This window comes from Peromyscus leucopus, chromosome 4, assembly GCF_004664715.2.
Source record: "Peromyscus leucopus breed LL Stock chromosome 4, UCI_PerLeu_2.1, whole genome shotgun sequence".
NCBI lineage: Eukaryota > Metazoa > Chordata > Mammalia > Rodentia > Cricetidae > Peromyscus > Peromyscus leucopus.
Genome location: NC_051066.1, coordinates 49,379,554 through 49,398,851, shown reverse-complemented (window position 1 = coordinate 49,398,851; position 19,298 = coordinate 49,379,554). Strand labels below are relative to the sequence as shown.

Here is a 19,298-nt window from a genome sequence, read left to right as displayed (position 1 = left end):
GATGGTGCATGCCTTCAATCCCAGCACTTTGGAGGCAGAAGCAGGCAGGTCTCTGAGTTTGAGGCCAGCCTGGTCTACAGAGTGAGTTCCAGGACAGCCAGGGCTACACAAAGAAACCCTGTCACCAAAAACAATAACAAAAAGAAAGGAAGGAGGAAGGAAGGAAGGAGGAGGGAGGGAGGGAGGGAGAGAGGGAGGGGAGGAGAGAGGGAGAGGGGGAGAGAGAAAGAAGAAAAAGAACACCTGGGCATGGTGGTACACACCTGCAATCCCAGCACTCGGGAGGCAGAATTAGAATCAGGAGTTCTTTGTCATCTTTGACTACACAGCAAGTTTGAGCATAGACTGGAATACATGAGTGTCTGTCAAAAAAAAAAAATTAATTAAACAAACAATAAAACACCTAAAGTTGAAAGTGGATTCCAGATCCTGAGTTTCATCTCTGGCAAAGAAAAAAAAGTATTCACTCTTTGAAGAACAGGGTTGGGGGTTCAGAAATATTTGATTATTTTAACCAAGTGCATACCTTTCTTTAGTTACAAAAAGAAAAGAAAAAAAAAAAAAAGAAAGAAAAAAAAGGAGCGGGGTGGCGCACGCTTAATCCACACCGGAGCAGACAGCGGATTCTGTGAGTTCGAGCAGCCTGGTCTCCAAAGTGAGTTCCAGGAAAGGCGCAAAGCTACACAGAGAAACCCTGTCTCGAAAAAACCAAAAAAAAAAAAAAAAAAAAAAAGAAAAGAAAAGGAATAATCCAGGAAATACAAATAAATTACTGTTGCCTCTTATGTGATAGCATATCTCAAATGATGTTTCCTAACAATGTGTGTGAGTGTTGCTGGAAACTGAACTTAGGACCTGGGGCGTGAGAGGTAAGTGCTCCACACAGAGCTTCAGCATCCACCCTTTTAAAATCTAAAGGACTCAGGGTCAGTCTCTGGAGTAGTGGGGTACTACAGGGTTATGGTCTCACCCAGGAGTGAATCTTTACTACATACTTTAGTTATTTTTAAATTTTAAAAAAAATAGGAAAAGGTAAAATTATGTACACATCTTCAGCCCCAGAAACCGAACTCTAACTGTAGCAACTTTTAAGTGGTGGGATTATGGGTAATTTCAGTTATGGACTTCCAATTTTCTACAATAAGGAATTAAAAGACATTTATAGCCTTCAAAATATATGGAACCAAAAATTGAAAGTATAAAACATAACTTACATATGAGGATAGGCTTATGTCCTAATTAGGTTTTATGAACATTGTACATACATAATGCACTTACACACATGTAGGCAAACACTCATACATAAAATTAAAAAAAAAATCTCAGAAAAATATTTTTTAAAAATGAAGTAGACGTCATTAAAATTAAGATTTCCAGCTGGAGACGTTGCTCAGTGATAAAGTGCCTGCCAACCACATGTAAAAGCCTGAGTTGTAGCCACAGCAACACACATAAACACACACAGGAACACTACAAGCCCGTGAAAAAGACAATTTAGTGCCATGGTCCTCAACCTTCCTAAAGCTGCGACCCTTTATACAGTTCCTCACATTGTGCTGACCCCCATCATAAAATTTTTTTGTTGCTACTTCATAACTGTAACTTTGCTACTGTTATGAATCATAATGTAAACATCTGTGTTTTCTGATGATCTTAGGTGACCCCTGTGAGAGGGGTCGAGCCCGGGGGTCACGACCCACAGGTTGAGAACCGCTGGCATAGTGACTCCTCAAATGATTTTAAAGAGTCACCAAATGACCTGGCAACCCTACTTTTATATCCCAAGAGAAGTGACATCCGGTGTTTAAGCAAACGCTCCAGCAGTCCTATCCATACTAGCCCCAAAGTGAAAACAACCAAAATATCCACCAACTGAAGTGTGTATGAATTGTGATGTCTCCATATAACAGAATATCATTTTTTTTAAAAAATGAGACACGGTCTCACTATGTAGTTCTGGCTGCCCTGGAACTCACTATCTAGACCAAATCGGCATCGCACTCACAGAGATCCGCCTGCCTCTGCCTCCCGGAGTGCTGGGATTAAAAGGCGCACGCCACCACACCCAGCGGAGAACGTCATTTAAGCAGAAGTAGGAAATGTGTACTGATACACACTACAAGCCTGGCAAGCCTGAGAAACGTGACGCCAGGCGAAAGGCGCAAACACGACCCACCTTGTGCTGGTTCGGGTCAACTTGACATAAGGCAGAGGCATCTGGGAATTCCAACTGAGGAATTGCTCCCACCAGATTGGCTTGTGAGCACGTCTACAGGGCATTTTCTGATTAATGATTCATGTGGCAGGGCCCCGCCCGGGAAGGGGAGGGCCCCGCCCGCCCCTGCCCGCCCCGCCCCGGCCCACCGGAGGCAGTGCCACCCGGGCAGGTATTCCTGGGGTTTGTAAGAAAGCTGAGTCAGCCACTGGAGGCAAGCCAGCAAGCATCGCTTCCTTCGCCACGGTTCCTGCCTCTATTTCCCTCAATAAACCCTTTCTGCCCCAAGGTGCCCCATGTTTATCCCAGCAACAGAAACAGAAGTGGAACACTACATCCTCCTGTGCATTCCAAACGTCCCAAGTAGGCAATTCTAGAGAAAGAGGGAAAAAGTGCGGGGGGGGGGGGGGGGGAGTGTTGTCTTTAGATCAGTAGTTCTCAACCTGTGGGTCGTGACCCCGCAGCTCTCTGATATCTACGATTCATGACAGCAGCAAAATTGCAGTAATGAAGTAGCAATGAAGTAATTTCACCGTTGGGGGGGGGCGTGTCACCGCATGAGGACCGGTATTAAAGGGTTTTAAGCATCAGGAAGGTTGGGAACCGCTGCTTTAGAATAAGAGACTTGTAGGAGGGACATGAGACTGTTCTGCAGTTACAGCTCTGTGAATGTGCTGGAAGTCAATAAATTGTACATTTTGAAATGGTAAATTTTATTTCAATTTTTTTCAAGTTAAGGAAAAAAGAGTAACAAAATGCTAACTAAACACCAACCAGAGACCCAGTAAGCTTGATGCTAGATTTCTTCCGAAGCCTGCCTGGTCCCATGGTAAAACCAACTGAATTGCTTCCACAGAAGCTCTGCCTTTCAGGGCTAGCTCTCCAATGGCTTAGTCCCCTCATTGTGCCTGCTGAAATCAATTAATAGACGCCGTGGTGTCTGCCTTAATCATCATGCAGGCAGAGAAAATTTAGTTAATATCTTTTTCTCCCTCCCCAACACTGAAAAATAAGATAAATAGACTCTATCTCCATAATTTCACTTAGTCATTTAGTTCAGTAGCATCTGTTTATCATGATTTACAAGAATTGGGCTGGCAATGAGACTCGCTGGAATCATTTGCATAAAGGAATTTTATTTACATATTTCCCTCCTTAAGCACCAGAGTGCTCAAAATGGTCACGTCCTGGGAGCCCAGGCGAACTCCAGCAGTGGCTTCTGCTTTCTGAAAGCCGTACCGATGGCCATTAGGAGGCAAGAGAAGAGTTCCAGCTACTCAGCTGGGAAGAAAATCTCGAGGACCACTCTATTAAAATAGGGACAACCAAACATGTCGGAGCCCGTTCTCGGGTTCCTTGTGGCGTTACCCAGCAGGTCCGAATAGAGGATGATCAGGACCACAGGCCTGAGTGCAGGTGTCTGAGATGGTCTGCACTTGGCTGTGCTGGGGGAGGAGGTCTTTTGCTCCACCCCTTGGCGTCTCTATAAATACCCTGGGGCAGAGACGGTCGGGGCCTCTTGGAATAGGTTCCAGGCCTTCTCGAGGCTATCCTTTATTTTCTATCTGTTTATCTCCGCCACATAAATCCTTCTAATATTTCCTGCTGCTCACACTCAAAACTCTGGGGAGCTGTGGGGTTGGTGGGTAAACGCCCCACACAAACAAAAACAAGAGAAAGCAGAAATATGGATTCCTGTCATTGTAAGTGGTCTCGGAAGCGAGCGAGGAAAGGGAACTTGGTTTGTTTATCATGAACTCACACAACAGCCTTGGACGTGGCCAAGGAAAGCATTTTCCAGATTCTATTTCTCTGGAACTATCTACTTAACTCCATGTTCATACACTACTTGAGTATTACTTCAGGATTTTTTTTTTTGGTTTTTCGAGACAGGGTTTCTCTGTGTAGCTTTGCGCCTTTCCTGGAACTCACTCGGTAGTCCAGGCTGGCCTCGAACTCACAGAGATCCGCCTGGCTCTGCCTCCCGAGTGCTGGGATTAAAGGCGTGCGCACCACCGCCCGGCAGGATTCTTTCTTTATTATTTTTTTTTTAAATTAACTTGTGTGTGTGTGTGTGTGTGTGTGTGTGGTGTGTGAATGTTTGCTACAGCACATGTATGGGGGTTCGGAGGACAACTTGGAGTCTGTCTTTCCACTATATGGGTTCTGGGGCTCAAACTGAGGTGGTCAGCATTGTTGGCAAGCAGCTTTGCCTGCTAAGCCATCTTTTCAGCTCCCTATCATAGTCTTTGAAGACTAGAAATTCCACTCATCTCACCCACACAGAGTGTTAAACTATGATAGGAACGCACGGTGAGGGACATGGTGAGTACATACTGCCGTGTATCTGGCAGGCAAGAGGTTACAGAAACACATGTAGATCTGGGCAGGCACAGTACTGGACATATGTAATCCTAGGAAGGAGAAGGAGGATCAGGCATTCAAGACCAACCTGGTTTAACAGCAAAACAAAACAAACCAACCACACACAGTAGTTGACTTACTACTTCTAGGAGCCAAAACAAAATTACATTGTTTTGCCACATATTCATTGTTTAGTAATCATTATTCTGAAAGGATACGTAGCAATATCAGTTATTAATATATATAAGTACTAGCATAGAAGTAGATTCATGACTATTTACATGCACATGTTATCTACATTTCATTATTTGCTGTGATAAAAATATTCTGACGAAAGCAACTTAGAGGAGAAAAGGTTTCTCCTTTTCTGTCTCACAGTCCCGGGGTACAGTCCACTGTTGCGGGGAAGGTCCTCTAGAAGAGCGTCAAGTGCTCTTAGCTGCTGAGCCATTTCTCCAGACTCTCCCTCCCCACGCCCCCCGCAAAAAAAAATTTATTTTTCGAGATAGGGTTTCTCTGTGTAGCCCTAGCCATCCCGGAACTCACTCTGTAGACCAGGCTGAACTCACAGAGATCCGCCTGCATTGGGATTAAAGGCGTGCATCACCACTGCCCAGCAAAATTAAGACTCCTTAATGTGTGTCCTTGAGAACAGCTAGACAATAAACCATTTCCAGCAATGTGACTATCGTTTACCCCAAAGTATAAGAATGCCTGCAGTGGGCCTGGGAAGCTGGACCCTGGAAACTCACCCATGGATAGAAAGCTCAATAGGGAATCCCAGCTGCCTGTCTCAACTTCCCCAGTCGGTGTCTGCTGGATGTCTGGAAGCCCTCAATTGTCACCCCAGTATTGCAAAATCCAAAACTTCTGAGGAGACTGAGTAAAAGTCAACGATGAGTGGCTTTTTGTTTATGTTCCTTGCTCTTTCCCCACAATGTCTTAACGGATAAAATGATACTACATGGATAAAAGTCTATCCCTGAAGCCCGTCAATTTCTCTGCACACCCTGCCCATCCCACATCCCTACTGTCTCTAAAGCACACAATCCTTTGACTCACAGGCAGTAACTGTGCCTTCGGCTTCCTCTTTCCGAGTCTTCTACTTACAGGGTTTTCATCCACGCAGCTAAAGCTTCTGGTTTCTGACACTGATGCAAAATAACCCATCACTCTGGGTCTCCATCACTCCACGCCCTCATTCCCCCGAGTCTTTACCTCCCAGAAGCCCCTGGTCCTAAGGAGCCTCCACCTCCACCCAGCATTTTCTCAGCTGGGTTTGACTGGGGACCCAGCCTTCCTCTCCAGACTGAACCTAACCATCTTCCTAAACTTTCTCTTTCCTGTTACAGCAAGCTCAGCTTAAATAAAATGTAAAGTCCTTTCCTGGAGTTTAGGGCCAGCCTGGGCAACATACCAAGTTCCTACCTCAAAAAACGGAAGGGGAGCATCTATGGTTGAAATTGCCTGGTAAGGAGAAAACACTACTGCTTCATTACTCACAAGAGACATTATGTGTGGGTTTTTCTCAGTAATTCCTCTGGTAGACTGCATAGTTCCTTGGATAAGGTGTCACAATGAACAGTCGTAGTTAATTATTTTAAAGGAAAACAGTATCACTTACACTAATGAGGTGGTATTGTGTTCCCTGAAATATTGTGCACCCTAATAAACTTATCTGGGGTCAGAGACAGAACAGCCACAATATTAAACATAGGATAGTGGTAGCACACGCCTTTAATCCTAGCATTCCAGAGGCAGAAATCCATGTGTTCAAGGATACAGCCAAGCATGGTGACTCATGTCTTTAATCCCAGGGAGTGATGGTAGAAGGCAGAAAGATATATAAGGCGTGAGGACCAGAAACTAGAAGCATTTGGCTCGTTAAGCTTTCAGGCTTTCGAGCAGTTCAGCTGAGATTCATTTGGGATGAGGACTCAGAAGCTTCCAGTCTGAGGAAACAGGATCAGCTGAGGAACTGGCGAGGTGAGGTAGCTGTAGCTTGTTTTGCTTCTCCGATCTTCCAGCATTCACCCCAATAACTGGCCTCAGGTTTGATTTTATTAATAAGACTCTCCAAGATTCCTGCTACACACTAACATCAAAAATTATGCAGATCAGTTGGAGGGGGATATAGCTCAGTGGAAGACCCTGGGTTCAATCTATTACCAGTCATAAATTTCAAATAAGCCAAATTATACGAACTCTAGCATTTAAGCTCCTCAATGACATACTCAACAGGGTTGAATTATAATTTGGTTTCTTACGATCCCAAGACTTGGTTTCTAAAAAGTGACTTCTTTTGGATCCATGTACCAGGTGAACAACTTTCAGCCTGGTCCTCCCTAAGTGTGTATGAGGTAATCATGGCTTCCCACTGAAAGTATACCTAGGACATGGCTTTTTTTTTTCCCCTATGAAGTGCCAGGCTTGACAGGTGAAGAGGGCATTGTATCCCCAGAACTGGGGTTGTGGATGGTTGTGAATTGCCATGTGGGTGTGGATGGTTGTGAACTGCCATGTGGGTGTGGATGGTTGTGAACTGCCATGTGGGTGCTGGGTCCTCCCAAGAGCAACAAGTACTCTCTAATCACCGAGCCATCAAAAACAAAAACCTCCTTTACAAATGTAAAAAGGCGCATGCAGTTAGATGTGAAACGCAGACTGTAATTTGCTAATCCTGGTCAGCAACTTAGTTACATTATGAACTTTGTATAGGAGTCTGGACGGCTCAGCAATTAGGAGTACTTGCTCATCTCTATGGACTCAGTTCAGTCCCCAGCACCCAGATCTGGTGGGTCGCAACTGTCCGTAACTCAAGCTCCAAGGGGCAACACCCTCTTCTGGCCTCCCGAGGGCACCTGCACACACATGCAGAAGAAATCCATGCAAATATATAAATTAAAATCTTTAAAGTAATTGATTTTTTGAGGCTTGCCTCAATTTGCAATCCTCCCGCTTCAGTGTCTTGTGACTCCACGTACCACCATGCCTGGCTCTAAAGTCTTTCTCTTCTGTATGTTCTAGTTCTAGAAACCTCAAGGCACAGAACACATTTAGTAAGTATTTGAAAAGTTGATAAAAGTGGCCAAGTACTGAAAATGATAAAGGAAAGCAACAAAAAAATTTCCCAAGCACATGTTGCGTCCTGTCTGTCAATGTGGCTATCGTAGTCCACTTTCTGACCCTGTTCAAAAGAGCTGGCTGTGGGCCTTGGAAATTTAATCCAAAAGAGAAAGTTTTAGAAGAGGCAGAAATGCCCTTTCAAAATACAAAGAGAAAAAGGGATTAAGTATAGTAACATAAATTTTTTAAAACAAAAATAAACACACAATTTAGAACAAAATGTTTTATTATCAAAATAAAAAAACCTTTGTATAAAAGCATTACAGAGCAAAAGCTGTATTTACACTGAATGATTCAAGGTCCGGTGGCATCACAGACAGAGTGGGGCACATGTTACACGTGCGATGGAATCAGTCACTTGGAGTCCACCGCGACTCAAGGACCGGACTAAAGGAAAAGGGGAAGGAGATGACTCACGCCATCTGCCACACACTCCAGAGGTAACTCGTTAACAAGTGGTTCAAAGCCACCCCTCTCTAAAAGGTCACTGTTAGAAAACTGTTAGAACCTAAACCCTGGACACAACACCACCCCGAGGGTATCCTCTTCAGGAAACTGCCAGGAACAGTGAAATCCTGGAAGTCAAGTTTCTCAAGCGGAACAGCAAGATTTCAAACCAGCCCATTGTGGTCTCGTCATCTTAATTTCCCGGAAGGCCTTTTCTACAGCAATTTAAGTAATTATGGCACCATGTTGCCACAAACCCTTGGGTGACTGTGTAAGCCAGAGGAACCGGTCTAACTTAAGAACGATCTAAGCAGCAACGGAGTCTCAACTGTGACAAGGTGCACCCCGAGCCCAACACAGAGGAGCTGTGTTCTCCAGAAAGTCGTTCAGTGTGCCATTCCACTTCCAACAATTACCTCATTTCTCCACACCATGTTCAGACCTTTGTTTGTGCCTTGGCGTTACCCATTTCAAATGTCAGCCAACAGAACACTAAATACTAAACGGCGTGCGCTGATTCCGCGTGAACAACTTAAAGAGCTGTTCCCTGCAATTCACGAGAACCGTTGGGCCCCAATACCGCTGCACCCCTAAGCGCTTGGGTTTATGGGTATGTCCTGAGACTATTTCAACACCAACAAGACAAATAATGCTTTCTAAAACTGCCGCCTAAGAACTCAGAAACTTAAAAAGTGGTGGCAGAGGACCATGGGAGTAGGGAGGCTACAAGGCAGAGCCAGGGCAAGCTTTGGGAAACTACACATAGCTGAAGTGAACCTAGCAGTATGTACGCCTTCCACGATGCTTCAGAAACAAGGGCGAATCTAACGAGGTTAACCAGACTGAGTTCTAACACAGATTGGTCGCCAAGATTCTTACTCAGGTTTCCATCAATGCCGGTATCAAGAACAGGAGTCCTTGAGAAGCCAAAGGCAGGTGGTGAATCTTCAGGCTTGCATTTCAAACTCCTGCTTCAGACTGTGGGAAAAAAAGGGGAAGACATCAAGACTGTTGGAATTATTTCCAACCAATAATTCTCTTTGGAAAGCCAAATTCCTTTCTTTAAAAGAAAAACAAAAGTTTTTGTGGAGTCCTAACATACACAGTGTCAACACATGTGTCTTAGACACCCACCCTGAATGTTATATCCGTGACCCACTCACAGGAAGATGCATTTCCACTAACATTCCCCTGACTCAAGAGAGCGACACTTCAGACTTCTATCATCTTATTAAGGCATGAATGCAGGCTCACGTGAAAGAGAAAACCACAACGGCCATTACCTTTTCAGGTAAGCATGCACGTTCCCGAAGCCATGATACTTGGCTAAATACACGAGGACTCCGGTGGCGCACCGTCCATCACGCTGGCGGCAGAAGCTGCAGTTGCAAATCCCTCGACAGGGCGGGCAGTGCCAGTTCTGAAGAATTGAGGGGAAGCACCGAGGCTAAGCATCACTTCCCCTCCACCCAGCGGTTCCGTTTCTTTAGCCGTTAAAGTACTTAGTATCAACTCACTTACCCTGTGATTTTTTTTTTTAATAACTAAACCATAAAACAGGGGTCCAAATTTGTTTCAGTTTGAGAACATTTGCCTAGCGCATGTGGTTCCAGCCCTGGCACACACCACACACACACCACACACACACACACACACACACAATCATAAGATATAATGCAAGAAAGTTACACACCCACCACCAGGGATGAAAAATGGGCTTTGGGCAGCAGCCCCGAGCTCTCTGGACAGTTACATCCCTGCAGCACCACACCATGGACTCCTGACACCAAGAGTCCCAGCCCCTCCCCGACCTTTTAAGGCACCTACCGGGTCCAAGAGGGCATCCTTGACCTCTTCACCGTAGCGGTTCCGAAGGCAGGGACCACAGAACTGGCCCCGGACGCCCCAGCAGTCTGGGTTTCTGCAGTTTGTTTTGGTATCAATGGTTTTCTGGCGACACTGATGGCATGTCGAGCCCTGGAAGGAAGACCCGGTGAGAGAAGACGCAAACGCCGCATTTTGTAGAGAAAAACAAAAACGGAAACATGGCACCGAGAACACCCACACGGGTAAGAAAGGACCCGACGCTTCTTCTTAAAGTCCACGTAGCACCCGCATACACAAGCATGAAAGCATCTTGAGCAAGGCTTCGCACTCTATCCGTGGTACAATGTCATATCGTCAAAACTGTTTGGAGGGCTCAAGGCCAGAGTACATCCCTAACCCACTCGAGGTCCTGGGTTTGATCCCCAGCATGGGAAGAAGAAAATTCCACCCAAATCCATGTTTATCCTCTTTTCTAAATCCATTTTTTTAAAATCTTTGGCTCACCACTGCATTCCCAGTGGCTGGAGACAGATACACCCTAACGATACACTGTAAATCCCAGCTGAATGAATCCACTTCTAAATTAGGAAGATATAACCCTACTGCAGACTTCCTAGGCAGATTCATTCAAAGGCATACTATAAAACTCTTCTTCCCTTGTATGAAAAAAAAAAAAGCACAAGCATGAATGTCCAGACTATATACCATGTGCAGCTTCTGTTTCAAGACATAACCCCAGGGCACTCACCAGCGATCGGTTGTAGATCTTCTCGCGAGAGTTGCCGCAAATGTTCTTGATCTCTTCCTCTGTAACTTCCTCTACCGGGCGAATTATATGTGGAAGGGTCATGGACCCAGGGCGACGACCTCTGGGCATGTCATCGTCCTGAATAAGAAGCACGAGATTGAGTTCCTCTCTGTAGCCCTAAATCTCAGGATGCTTTGTTTGAAACTTTACACAGAAAATTCAACCTGGAAAATTTTTCTTGCTTATGGAGAGAGGGAGCAGCCCATAAACGTACTGTGAGGATAACTGGCTAAAAGCACAGAAATAATTCCTACAATATTGAGAAGTTGAAAATCTGACTCCTGCCCGCTAACAAAATTAAGTACGCTTATGTAGCATTCATGACTTGGGATGGCCTGAGGCTGTGCTCAATGCCAAGCTTCCTGAAGATGGGAAACGTTAAGAGGAGAGATCAGCAAGGACTCACATTCATGTAGCCGTCCACAGACTTCCTCCTTCTCACTAGCATGTACTTATCCTCTTCCTCCTCTTCTTCCTCCTCCGTGGGAAGAGCACCCGAAGACCCCAGGATCCGAGACCTTGACCTAGTAAGAGGCCGGGCTCTCCGTTCAGGGTTCCTTCTGGAAGCCACACCAGGGAATGTGCGTCTTCTAGGTGGCTTTGACTGGTGAATGAAACACACAATATAGCTCCACTTGCTCTATTACAGAGATCCTCACTTGGGGAAACTGCAACTTTCCCTTAAGGAGAGTGAGGTCAAAGAAGAGCTCCATTTTCACATTTCCTTTGCCCTTTCCACAATGCGTAAACACCACCCCAAAGCCGTACATACATACAGCCACTGCAACTTTACTTATTCTTCTGCCATTTACTCTTCTACTTCAGTTACTGGATATGTGAAACCTGAGCTCCTGACCCCAAAGCCTTTCCCATGACGTCTCTAGACTCTCAGAATACACATGCTATCTCCATATTACACAAAGAATGCGTGGGTTGCTTCCCGCAACGCCTTGCTGGCTTCCGGCCTGACTCCCCATGGGGGAGTAGGGAAATGCAGACTTGTCTTTTGTGCCATAGCCAACACAACAAACCTCACCACGCCCCCACCCCCCCAACCCCGTTCACACCAGCTTCGTCTCTTGGGATGCCATCAGATACCATTATCAATATGACTTGTGTGTACTTTTTCCCCTCAATCGGCTTTTAAAAACAAACCTATTTTCTATCTCGCATGTAGGAAGAAAAGGTGCTGCTTGGGGACATAGCAACAAGTCGTCAATCTTCCTTGCTGCTAGTACGAAGAGGAGCAATTACCGAAGGAGTGTGGCCACAGGGTGGGAGAGCCAAAATGCCCAGGATGCAAAGACCATCCAGAGCTCCAAGAAGGCTGGTTTCTAGCGACCCCACCCCCAGCATAAAAACAAGACCCTAAAATCTCAGGGATCTGCCCTGGGCTTGTCCAAAACAACAGTTTAGAAAGAAGGACTTACACCTTTGGATCTGTGGCCAGGGAGAGAATGTCTTCCAGAGAATATGCCAGGGAAGCTTTCTAATTCTGACATGAGTTTTGCAAGCTAGAGAGGGGAAGAAAGTGAACAAATTATAACGGGTGACAACAGGCCATTTGTGGAAATAATGCTAGCCTTAACTTTCTCCTTAACTTATCCCTTAACTTACCAGTTAACAGGTTGACACAGTCAAGTTTCTGACTTCCCCACTAGTCATCCAAAGCAGCCGCAGGGGCTGGACAGAAGGCTCAGTGGTTAAAAGCACTGGCTGCTCTTGCAGAGGACCTGGGTTCAGTTCCCAGCACCCACATGGTAGCTCACAATCACGCCTAACTAACTCCAGTTCCAGGGGACACAAAATGCCCTCCTCTGGCCTCCAAGGGCACCGCACGCATAGCACAACCCCCCTCCCCCACACAAATAAAAACAAATATAAATATTTAAAACACACCATGAAGTCTTCACAACTCTGTGGAAACAGTTCTTAGGAGAGAGGTAGAAGACATGAGCTTGCTCAGGGAAAAGCTGGGGAGGGTGCTGATGCATCCCAACACCTACCATAGCTCTGTTTTGCTCAGGGAAAAGCTGGGGAGGGTGCTGATGCATCCCAACACCTACCATGGCTTTGTTCTGCTTGATATTGAGAGCCCTTTTCTCCAGGAAATTCATGCCGCCCTCTTCCTCTTCAGAGTCAGACTGGGAATCGTTGGCGGAGTTCTCAGAGGGTTTTGAGGGGACTGCCTTTTTGGTGGCCGACCTCCGGGTGTTCCTTGCTGGGAACTTCATGGCTACCCTGAGGGGTCCAGGGTGGCGGCACTGACTCCGGGTCCTGCAGCCTTCCCTGTCTAACTGCAGTCTCTGGTTAAGAGAGCAGAGGGGGGTGTTAAGGACCTGCGACCGGCAGACAAGCGGCCCCAATGACTGCTACAGATCCTTTCGGAATAAAGGATGAGAGCAAATCAGCCCAAGTGGCCAGCAAGGATCACGGGCAACAAAAATCAAGACTTGAAAATGCACACAAAACGGGAGAAGAACTTCACAGGGTTGCTCTTCTGAGACGCTGCCCCAGCCACCATCACGGTCCCAAGACCTGTGCTACTATACGCCTACCCCCTTCCCATTTCCCTAAAACTAATCCCGGGTCATTCTCATCAAGTCCTCTAGGACATCTGTGTTTCACCCATAAACGTGGTTTCAATGCCTACGATAGTATTAAGTAATATCCTAGACTGCCAATTTCCACTTCCTTTTTAATTGTGATTAAAATACACCTCATTGCTGTGGGGCCTTCACTTGAACCAAGATTTTATCTTGCTGAACTGAAACTTCAGGTCCATCCAACAGTAAGCTCTGTGGGGTGTGTTGGCCCATGCCAGTTAAGCCCTACAAGTAGGGACCCTGGGCTACACAGCCATTTCTAGGCCAGCCTGAGCTACACTGCCAGACCCTGCCTCAAAAACAAACAAGCAAGCAAAAAATACCACTTCCTCCCAACACCAGTCCCTGGCTACCACCATCTTTCTAGTCTTTGACTCTGACTAGTCTAGCTACCACTCAAATTAACCGTGTTTATAAGTCAAGATCTAGATATCACTTCATACCAACTAGTAAAGCTAAATCTGCCAGCTTGCTCAAAAGTTAAACAGTCTCCATATATTCCAGCCATCCACTCCTAGGTAGAGACCCAATACATAGACACATGAAAGCTTAGAACATGAATGTTCAGGACAGCATAACTCTCATTTTTGCATGTGTGCCCATGCATGAGTGTGCATGTGCAGGCCTGAGCTTACTATCAGGAATCATCTTTGACCTTACTGAGACAGGATCTCTCAATCAAATCCAGAGCTCAATGATGTGCTATCTTGTTAGCCAACTTGCTCTAAGGATCCTATCTCTGCTTTCTGAGAAGCTGGAACTACAGATAAGCCACCATACCCACTAAGCATGTACGTAAGTTTCTGGACATTGAACTGCAGTCCTTATATTTGGCAAGGCAAGCTGAGCCATCTCCTCAGCCCCTCAAAACATTGAATGGGCTGAGGATGCAGTTCAGTGGTAGAGTCTATGTTTAGCATATCCAAGACCCTGGGTTTGATCCCCAGTACCAACAAATAAGGATCCCCATGGGCAGGTAGTGTTCATGGATGGAGATCACAAAACAAAACTTTCATGAACTCTTAGCACTTTCAACCAACTAGCGTTTTAGTCATCACAAGTTAATACCCCCGAAGAGCTAAGAGACTGCCTAGACTAGTCAAGCCGCAGACAATGGGTCACATCCGGATCTGCAGACTGCCCCCAGCTAACAGATGCCAATCAACACCCGTCGGGACCAAAGTCTTTTATTAGGGAAGCATGCACTGGCCCAGCAGTTGCTAAAGAAATAGTTCTAGGGCACGTGCTGTCCCTCAGAACGGTGTCATTCAAGCGGTGGCCTGTGGGAATGTTGTCAGGCACGGTGAGGGGGAGAACATGCAGGTGACTGTAATGCACACCCCACTTCCTTAGGGGACAGTTTAAGCACACCATGCTCAGGGACTAGAGCACAGGCATGGCAGCCACCCGGGGAGGTGACAGCCGAGAGGGGAGAGAAGCACAGGCGGACAGGCAAAGCAGATCGAGCAAGAAAACACTGATACAGGAAAGGCCCTACTTGTCATCATCGATGTGGTCCTGAGAGGCTCCCAAGATGCAGGCACAACTGGAACTATTGGAACCTGCATCTAAGTGCCAATGTAGCTAATCTTTAGGACATACGTGCCTCCTGGCATCAGGCCAGATCTGCAGCTAACGGCAATCTGCAGGATAGCCAACTTTATTTAACAAATCTCCAAGATTTTTAGAACCTAAAAAAAAAATTGTGTTAAGGCCTACACGCAGGACATGGGTAAAAATGGCTTGAAGACACGAAGAAAACATGATCAGGTCATCAAAGTCTCCTAGCTGGACTGAAAGGAGAGCTATAGGTATGGGGAGGAGGAGGTCGAAGGGCAAATCTCCCCAGCCTCTAAATGTACCTCACTTCTTGATACTGGTGAACTTCTCAGACTCACCATTCCATCTTGTATCTCACTCTCTGAAAAACCGCAAAATGATTCATCATCAGAGTCGGCATGAAAAATGCTGGCCAATTCGTTAGTGACATCTGGCCCTGGTTTCTGTAAAAATCCACAATGGCTTAATACAACTTGCACCTCACCCTTTGAAAAGCCGCAGAAAGATTCATTATCAGAGTCCTCATAAAAAACATTAGCCAGTTCTTCACTGATATCTGACCTGAATTTAGGTTGCTGTAAAATAAATAAATGTGGCTGTGGATTTTTTTTTCCTCTTTTTCAAGAACCAATTTTCCATAAAGCATGCAGAGAGCAAATCACATTTACAAGTGCACTACAAGAGAATGGCTTTTGTTACAAAGAAAAATGGTCCAGAGGTTTACAAATGATTTCTGAGTTGTTATAGCAAGTCATCAGTCCTGTTAGGCTAGGCGACACTTCAAAGGGACACAATGAGCAGCTAATCCACCTCCAACAATTACTACCTAGAACCCCAGCAAAGAGTGAAATGAAATTACAGTGCATGCCGCATTTCCCTCACGGCTGCATAGAAACGCAGGCGAAAAGCAAGCAGTTTTAATCATGCACAAAGCATTTCGGGGCATTCGGAGCATTGCAGACTCAATTCTGTTTATTCTCGGGCAGCACTTACTGTGTTTGCAAAATTATCAGAAGCAAAGCTGTCACAACTGTCATCAGAGGATGACGACGTTTCCATGGAAATCAGCTTCATATATCTGACATTCTTTAAGTTCTTTACTTTGAGAGCCTTTTGCTGCAAAGAGAAACGGCAACACCATTAAGTGGAATGCTTCCTTGCAGTACAGAACCACTACAGAGGTCGTTTCTCAGTTTGGTAGGCTTAAACAGCAGAGGAGATGAACACATCTTTTTTTTTTCAGACACTACAGAGAAAAAAATGAGATTGGCAATTGCTACCCAGAAAAAAAAAAAAAAAAAAAACCCAACCCAGGTCAAATTCTAAGAAAGGATCTCGTCTGGAGAACATTTTAATATTTATCAATTTATCCAAACATCTGCAGTTACTTCTCTTCCCAGCCTATAATCCTAAGCATTTAACATTATATTGAACTCACAGAGACTGATGCCAGCTCCTAAAATCCAACCTCATTTTTTCTAATTGAACTGTACTTCTAAAAGGAGATTTCAAAAGTGCAAGATGGCAGAGCAATTTTTCTCCCTCAGCCAAAAATCAAGCTAATGAGGTCTTTTTATGTAAGCTTTGGGCTCTGCACTGTGATGCTAATTTTCCAAACTACAAAAATTGGGCAGGTCCTGTGCTTTAAGATGGCAGCCATCCAAACAGGCCCCGCTCCAATGAGGAGGGGTACCGAGGTCCTGCACAAGTCCTTACAAATCAAGTATTGTCAGCCTGTAACCACATGGTACAAGGAGCCAAGTTAGAGGACAGCTTGGCTCAAAGGCCAGGTGGGACACCTGGCTCCACCTGAGCCCCCCATGACCATGGTCTCCAGGCAGCTCTTTCCCATGGCCCCTTAAGACCTGAAATTTTAAAGACTGGGGTAGTGCTCAGTGGTAAGTATTTGCCTAGCAAGCAAAGTCCTGCCTGGGGTCAATCCCCAGCCCACGGGGGAAGAGTTCTTTCTAAAAAGCCTATCATAAGGTCAGATTACTTGGAGAGATGAAAATGCTCCATTCATCTCATTTATAGCCCTGTACTGTTCACCAGAAAATGTAACTTAACCAGGACAGCCATTTTTGCCATTTCTTGGGACATGATGATCTGAAGGAGTGCATTAGTTCTTACAGTCTTAAACAGTCAAGGAATAGCAGTATGTTTTTGCACTGGAAACCTTAAAGGACAAGCTCTTCTTAGCAGCTCCACAAGAGTGCCCACATGTGTTAGGGGGACAGAGAAGGTCTAGGTGTAGGGAGATGGACTTCCTTCCACACCAAACACTCTGCATTTTAGTCTCTCAGATTCAATAAAATTATTTCCCAGATGATGGCAGCCCAGTCTCCCCTCGTTAGATGTGGTGATAGTGGTGATAGGGAGAGCCACACAATATAAAGGTTGTATTTACAGTAAATGTTCAAGCCGGTGTGCCGTCAGAAAAAGCATCTCCAAAGTCTCTGCCCCGTTTTCCAGACGAGGAAGCCCAAGGCAACAGGGTGAAACACAATGCAAAACCCGAAGAGATTCCCTAGAACAGCACAGCTCCTTAAATGACTCCATTCTCCCCACTTTGCTAATCAATCTACCTCCATGGCAGCCTCCAGGGAGGCATTCTATCGAAAGCCGCCCAGAAAACAGGCTACGCTTTAACAAGCCAGGACAGGCCAAGAGTCATTCACCAGTCGAATACATCCCTGATGGAAAAAAACACAGAAAAGCAGAGCAAATGGCCATGCCTGGGATGAACTTTCTTGGCAGATATAACTAATTCCATTTATGGGCAGTGTTTCTTGGCGGCAGACTTTGCTAGCGATGTTTGCTTAATTCTTTGCAGCAAAAAGTGACATCGTTACTATCACTTAAATGAGGAAAACGGATGTGAAACCGATTCCTCCAGTCAGGTGCCCAAATGTGCACCTAGTCCAATTCCCCACGGGCTGAAATCCGCTACCGAACCACGACCCCGCCTACCCACCCAGACCAGCCAACAAGGGTCCCGAACCTACGATATTTATTTGAAGCACGTCACTGTCTTCCTTTCCGCCCATCCCCCCCACTCTTCAACCCTCTTCAGGGCAGGACGTAAGTTCTGGCTTCCGTTGGAGCAAAAAAGTAACGTTCCACTCGGGGCAGCTCGCAGCTGCAAGTGAGGTAGAGACGGGGTGGTGAGGAGGGGACGCAGGGAAGCACACTGAAACCGCCGTGGTGCACGGATTGCACCGCTGGACCCCTAAACTGCGCTTAATTACAGCCTGGGACTAAAACAATACCTTCCCCCACGTGCACAACCCAAGTTCTCAAGAGATGTTCACAAGGCCTTCAAACCTAAATCCAGAGATCCAGAGTGGTTGAAGGGGCCTCAGAGGAGAGGCAGCGGGTCCCAGGGCCACCAGTGCACGCGTGGGTACGCACCCGCCGTGAGCGAGTAGTGCTGGGCACAGTCCCAGGGGATGGAAGGGCTGGGACTGGACCGCCGAACACCACCGCCAGCAGCCAGCCCCCGGCCTCCGGCGCGCACGTGCACCACGAACGCACGTCCCGCAGGCTCCCCCAGCGCTGCCAACCCCGTGCGCGCCGGCGGGCGCATCACCTTGGTCTAGAGTTATCCTAGGTGCAAAGATTATAAGAAAAGCAAAAGCAACCTGTGACTTCCCCTAATCTGGCGACGATCAGGAGCGCCGTGGGACAAGGGAGCGGCGCTCACCCGCGGAGTTGTAGGGAAGTGGCCCCGGCCCGCCGGCGTCCAGCACCCACCAAGCCCGCCCCGGTGCACCCGGCCGAGCCTCACCCGCGTGCGGCGAGCCTCCATGCTGGCAGCGGGTACCCAAGCACTCGGTGCGGGGACAGACCAGAGGAACCCACAAGCACTTGGAGCCGGAGCAGCAGGAGATCCGGGGCAGAGGCGGGGCGCGCACTCCGCCGCCGGAGGGGCGGGGCCGCCGGCTTTCCCGCGCCGGGACACAGGTCCTGCCAGCTAAGATGACTTCTCTCGCCGCACCCGAAGCTCTCAAGCCCCAAGGGGAAAAAATCGAAGTGGTTCCGATCGTCATAATCCTGAGTATCCTCGGAAACTGCTGAATGCGCGTTGGAACAGTGGCATTTTGGGGACTTAGTGCTGCCGGTTCTTTATGGAGCTGCGCGGTCCTGGGAAAGTGGCGCGAAAGTGACTGCCGTGGTCCCGGGACTGACCGGCTGATTTGCATGCAACACGCGAGCTGGGAGGACTGGCACAGACTGCGTGCTGAGCCAACCCCAGCGTTCTCATTTCTGCTGTGGTTTAATCTTTTAAAAATGGATAAATGTCAAAGAACCCAGCAGCGACACCACCCACAACTAGCTGATTTAT

General features: G+C 46.7%; 1 protein-coding gene across 2 annotated transcripts; it reads right to left on the bottom strand.

Annotated features, from left to right (window-relative positions):
• Positions 1-7,913: 7,913 nt before the first annotated feature.
• Cdca7 (cell division cycle associated 7) lies at positions 7,914-18,878 on the bottom strand. Of its 2 annotated transcripts, XM_028885718.2 has the most exons (10): positions 18,741-18,878; positions 15,947-16,069; positions 15,292-15,396; positions 12,854-13,093; positions 12,218-12,301; positions 11,194-11,391; positions 10,728-10,865; positions 9,980-10,129; positions 9,436-9,572; positions 7,914-9,130 (listed from the first exon to the last, which is right to left on the bottom strand). In XM_028885718.2, the coding sequence occupies exons 1-10, from the start codon at positions 18,759-18,761 to the stop codon at positions 9,100-9,102; spliced, it is 1,227 nt and encodes a 408-aa protein (XP_028741551.1). In that variant the 5' UTR covers positions 18,762-18,878; the 3' UTR covers positions 7,914-9,099. The 2 variants fall into 2 exon arrangements, with proteins under 2 accessions (XP_028741551.1, XP_028741552.1); XM_028885719.2 differs by lacking the exon at positions 15,292-15,396.
• Between the last annotated feature and the right edge of the window lie 420 nt (positions 18,879-19,298).

Excerpts from the sequence above, each read along its gene's own strand:
- Cdca7 (XM_028885718.2), bottom strand. The coding sequence starts at position 18,761 with ATGGAGGCTCGCCGCACGCGG. Across the intron at positions 15,397-15,946 it reads CTGATAATTTTGCAAACACA|AAACCAGGGCCAGATGTCAC; the intron begins GTAAGTGCTGCC and ends GGATTTTTACAG. Across the intron at positions 13,094-15,291 it reads GTGAGATACAAGATGGAATG|AGACTGCAGTTAGACAGGGA; the intron begins GTGAGTCTGAGA and ends TCTCTTAACCAG.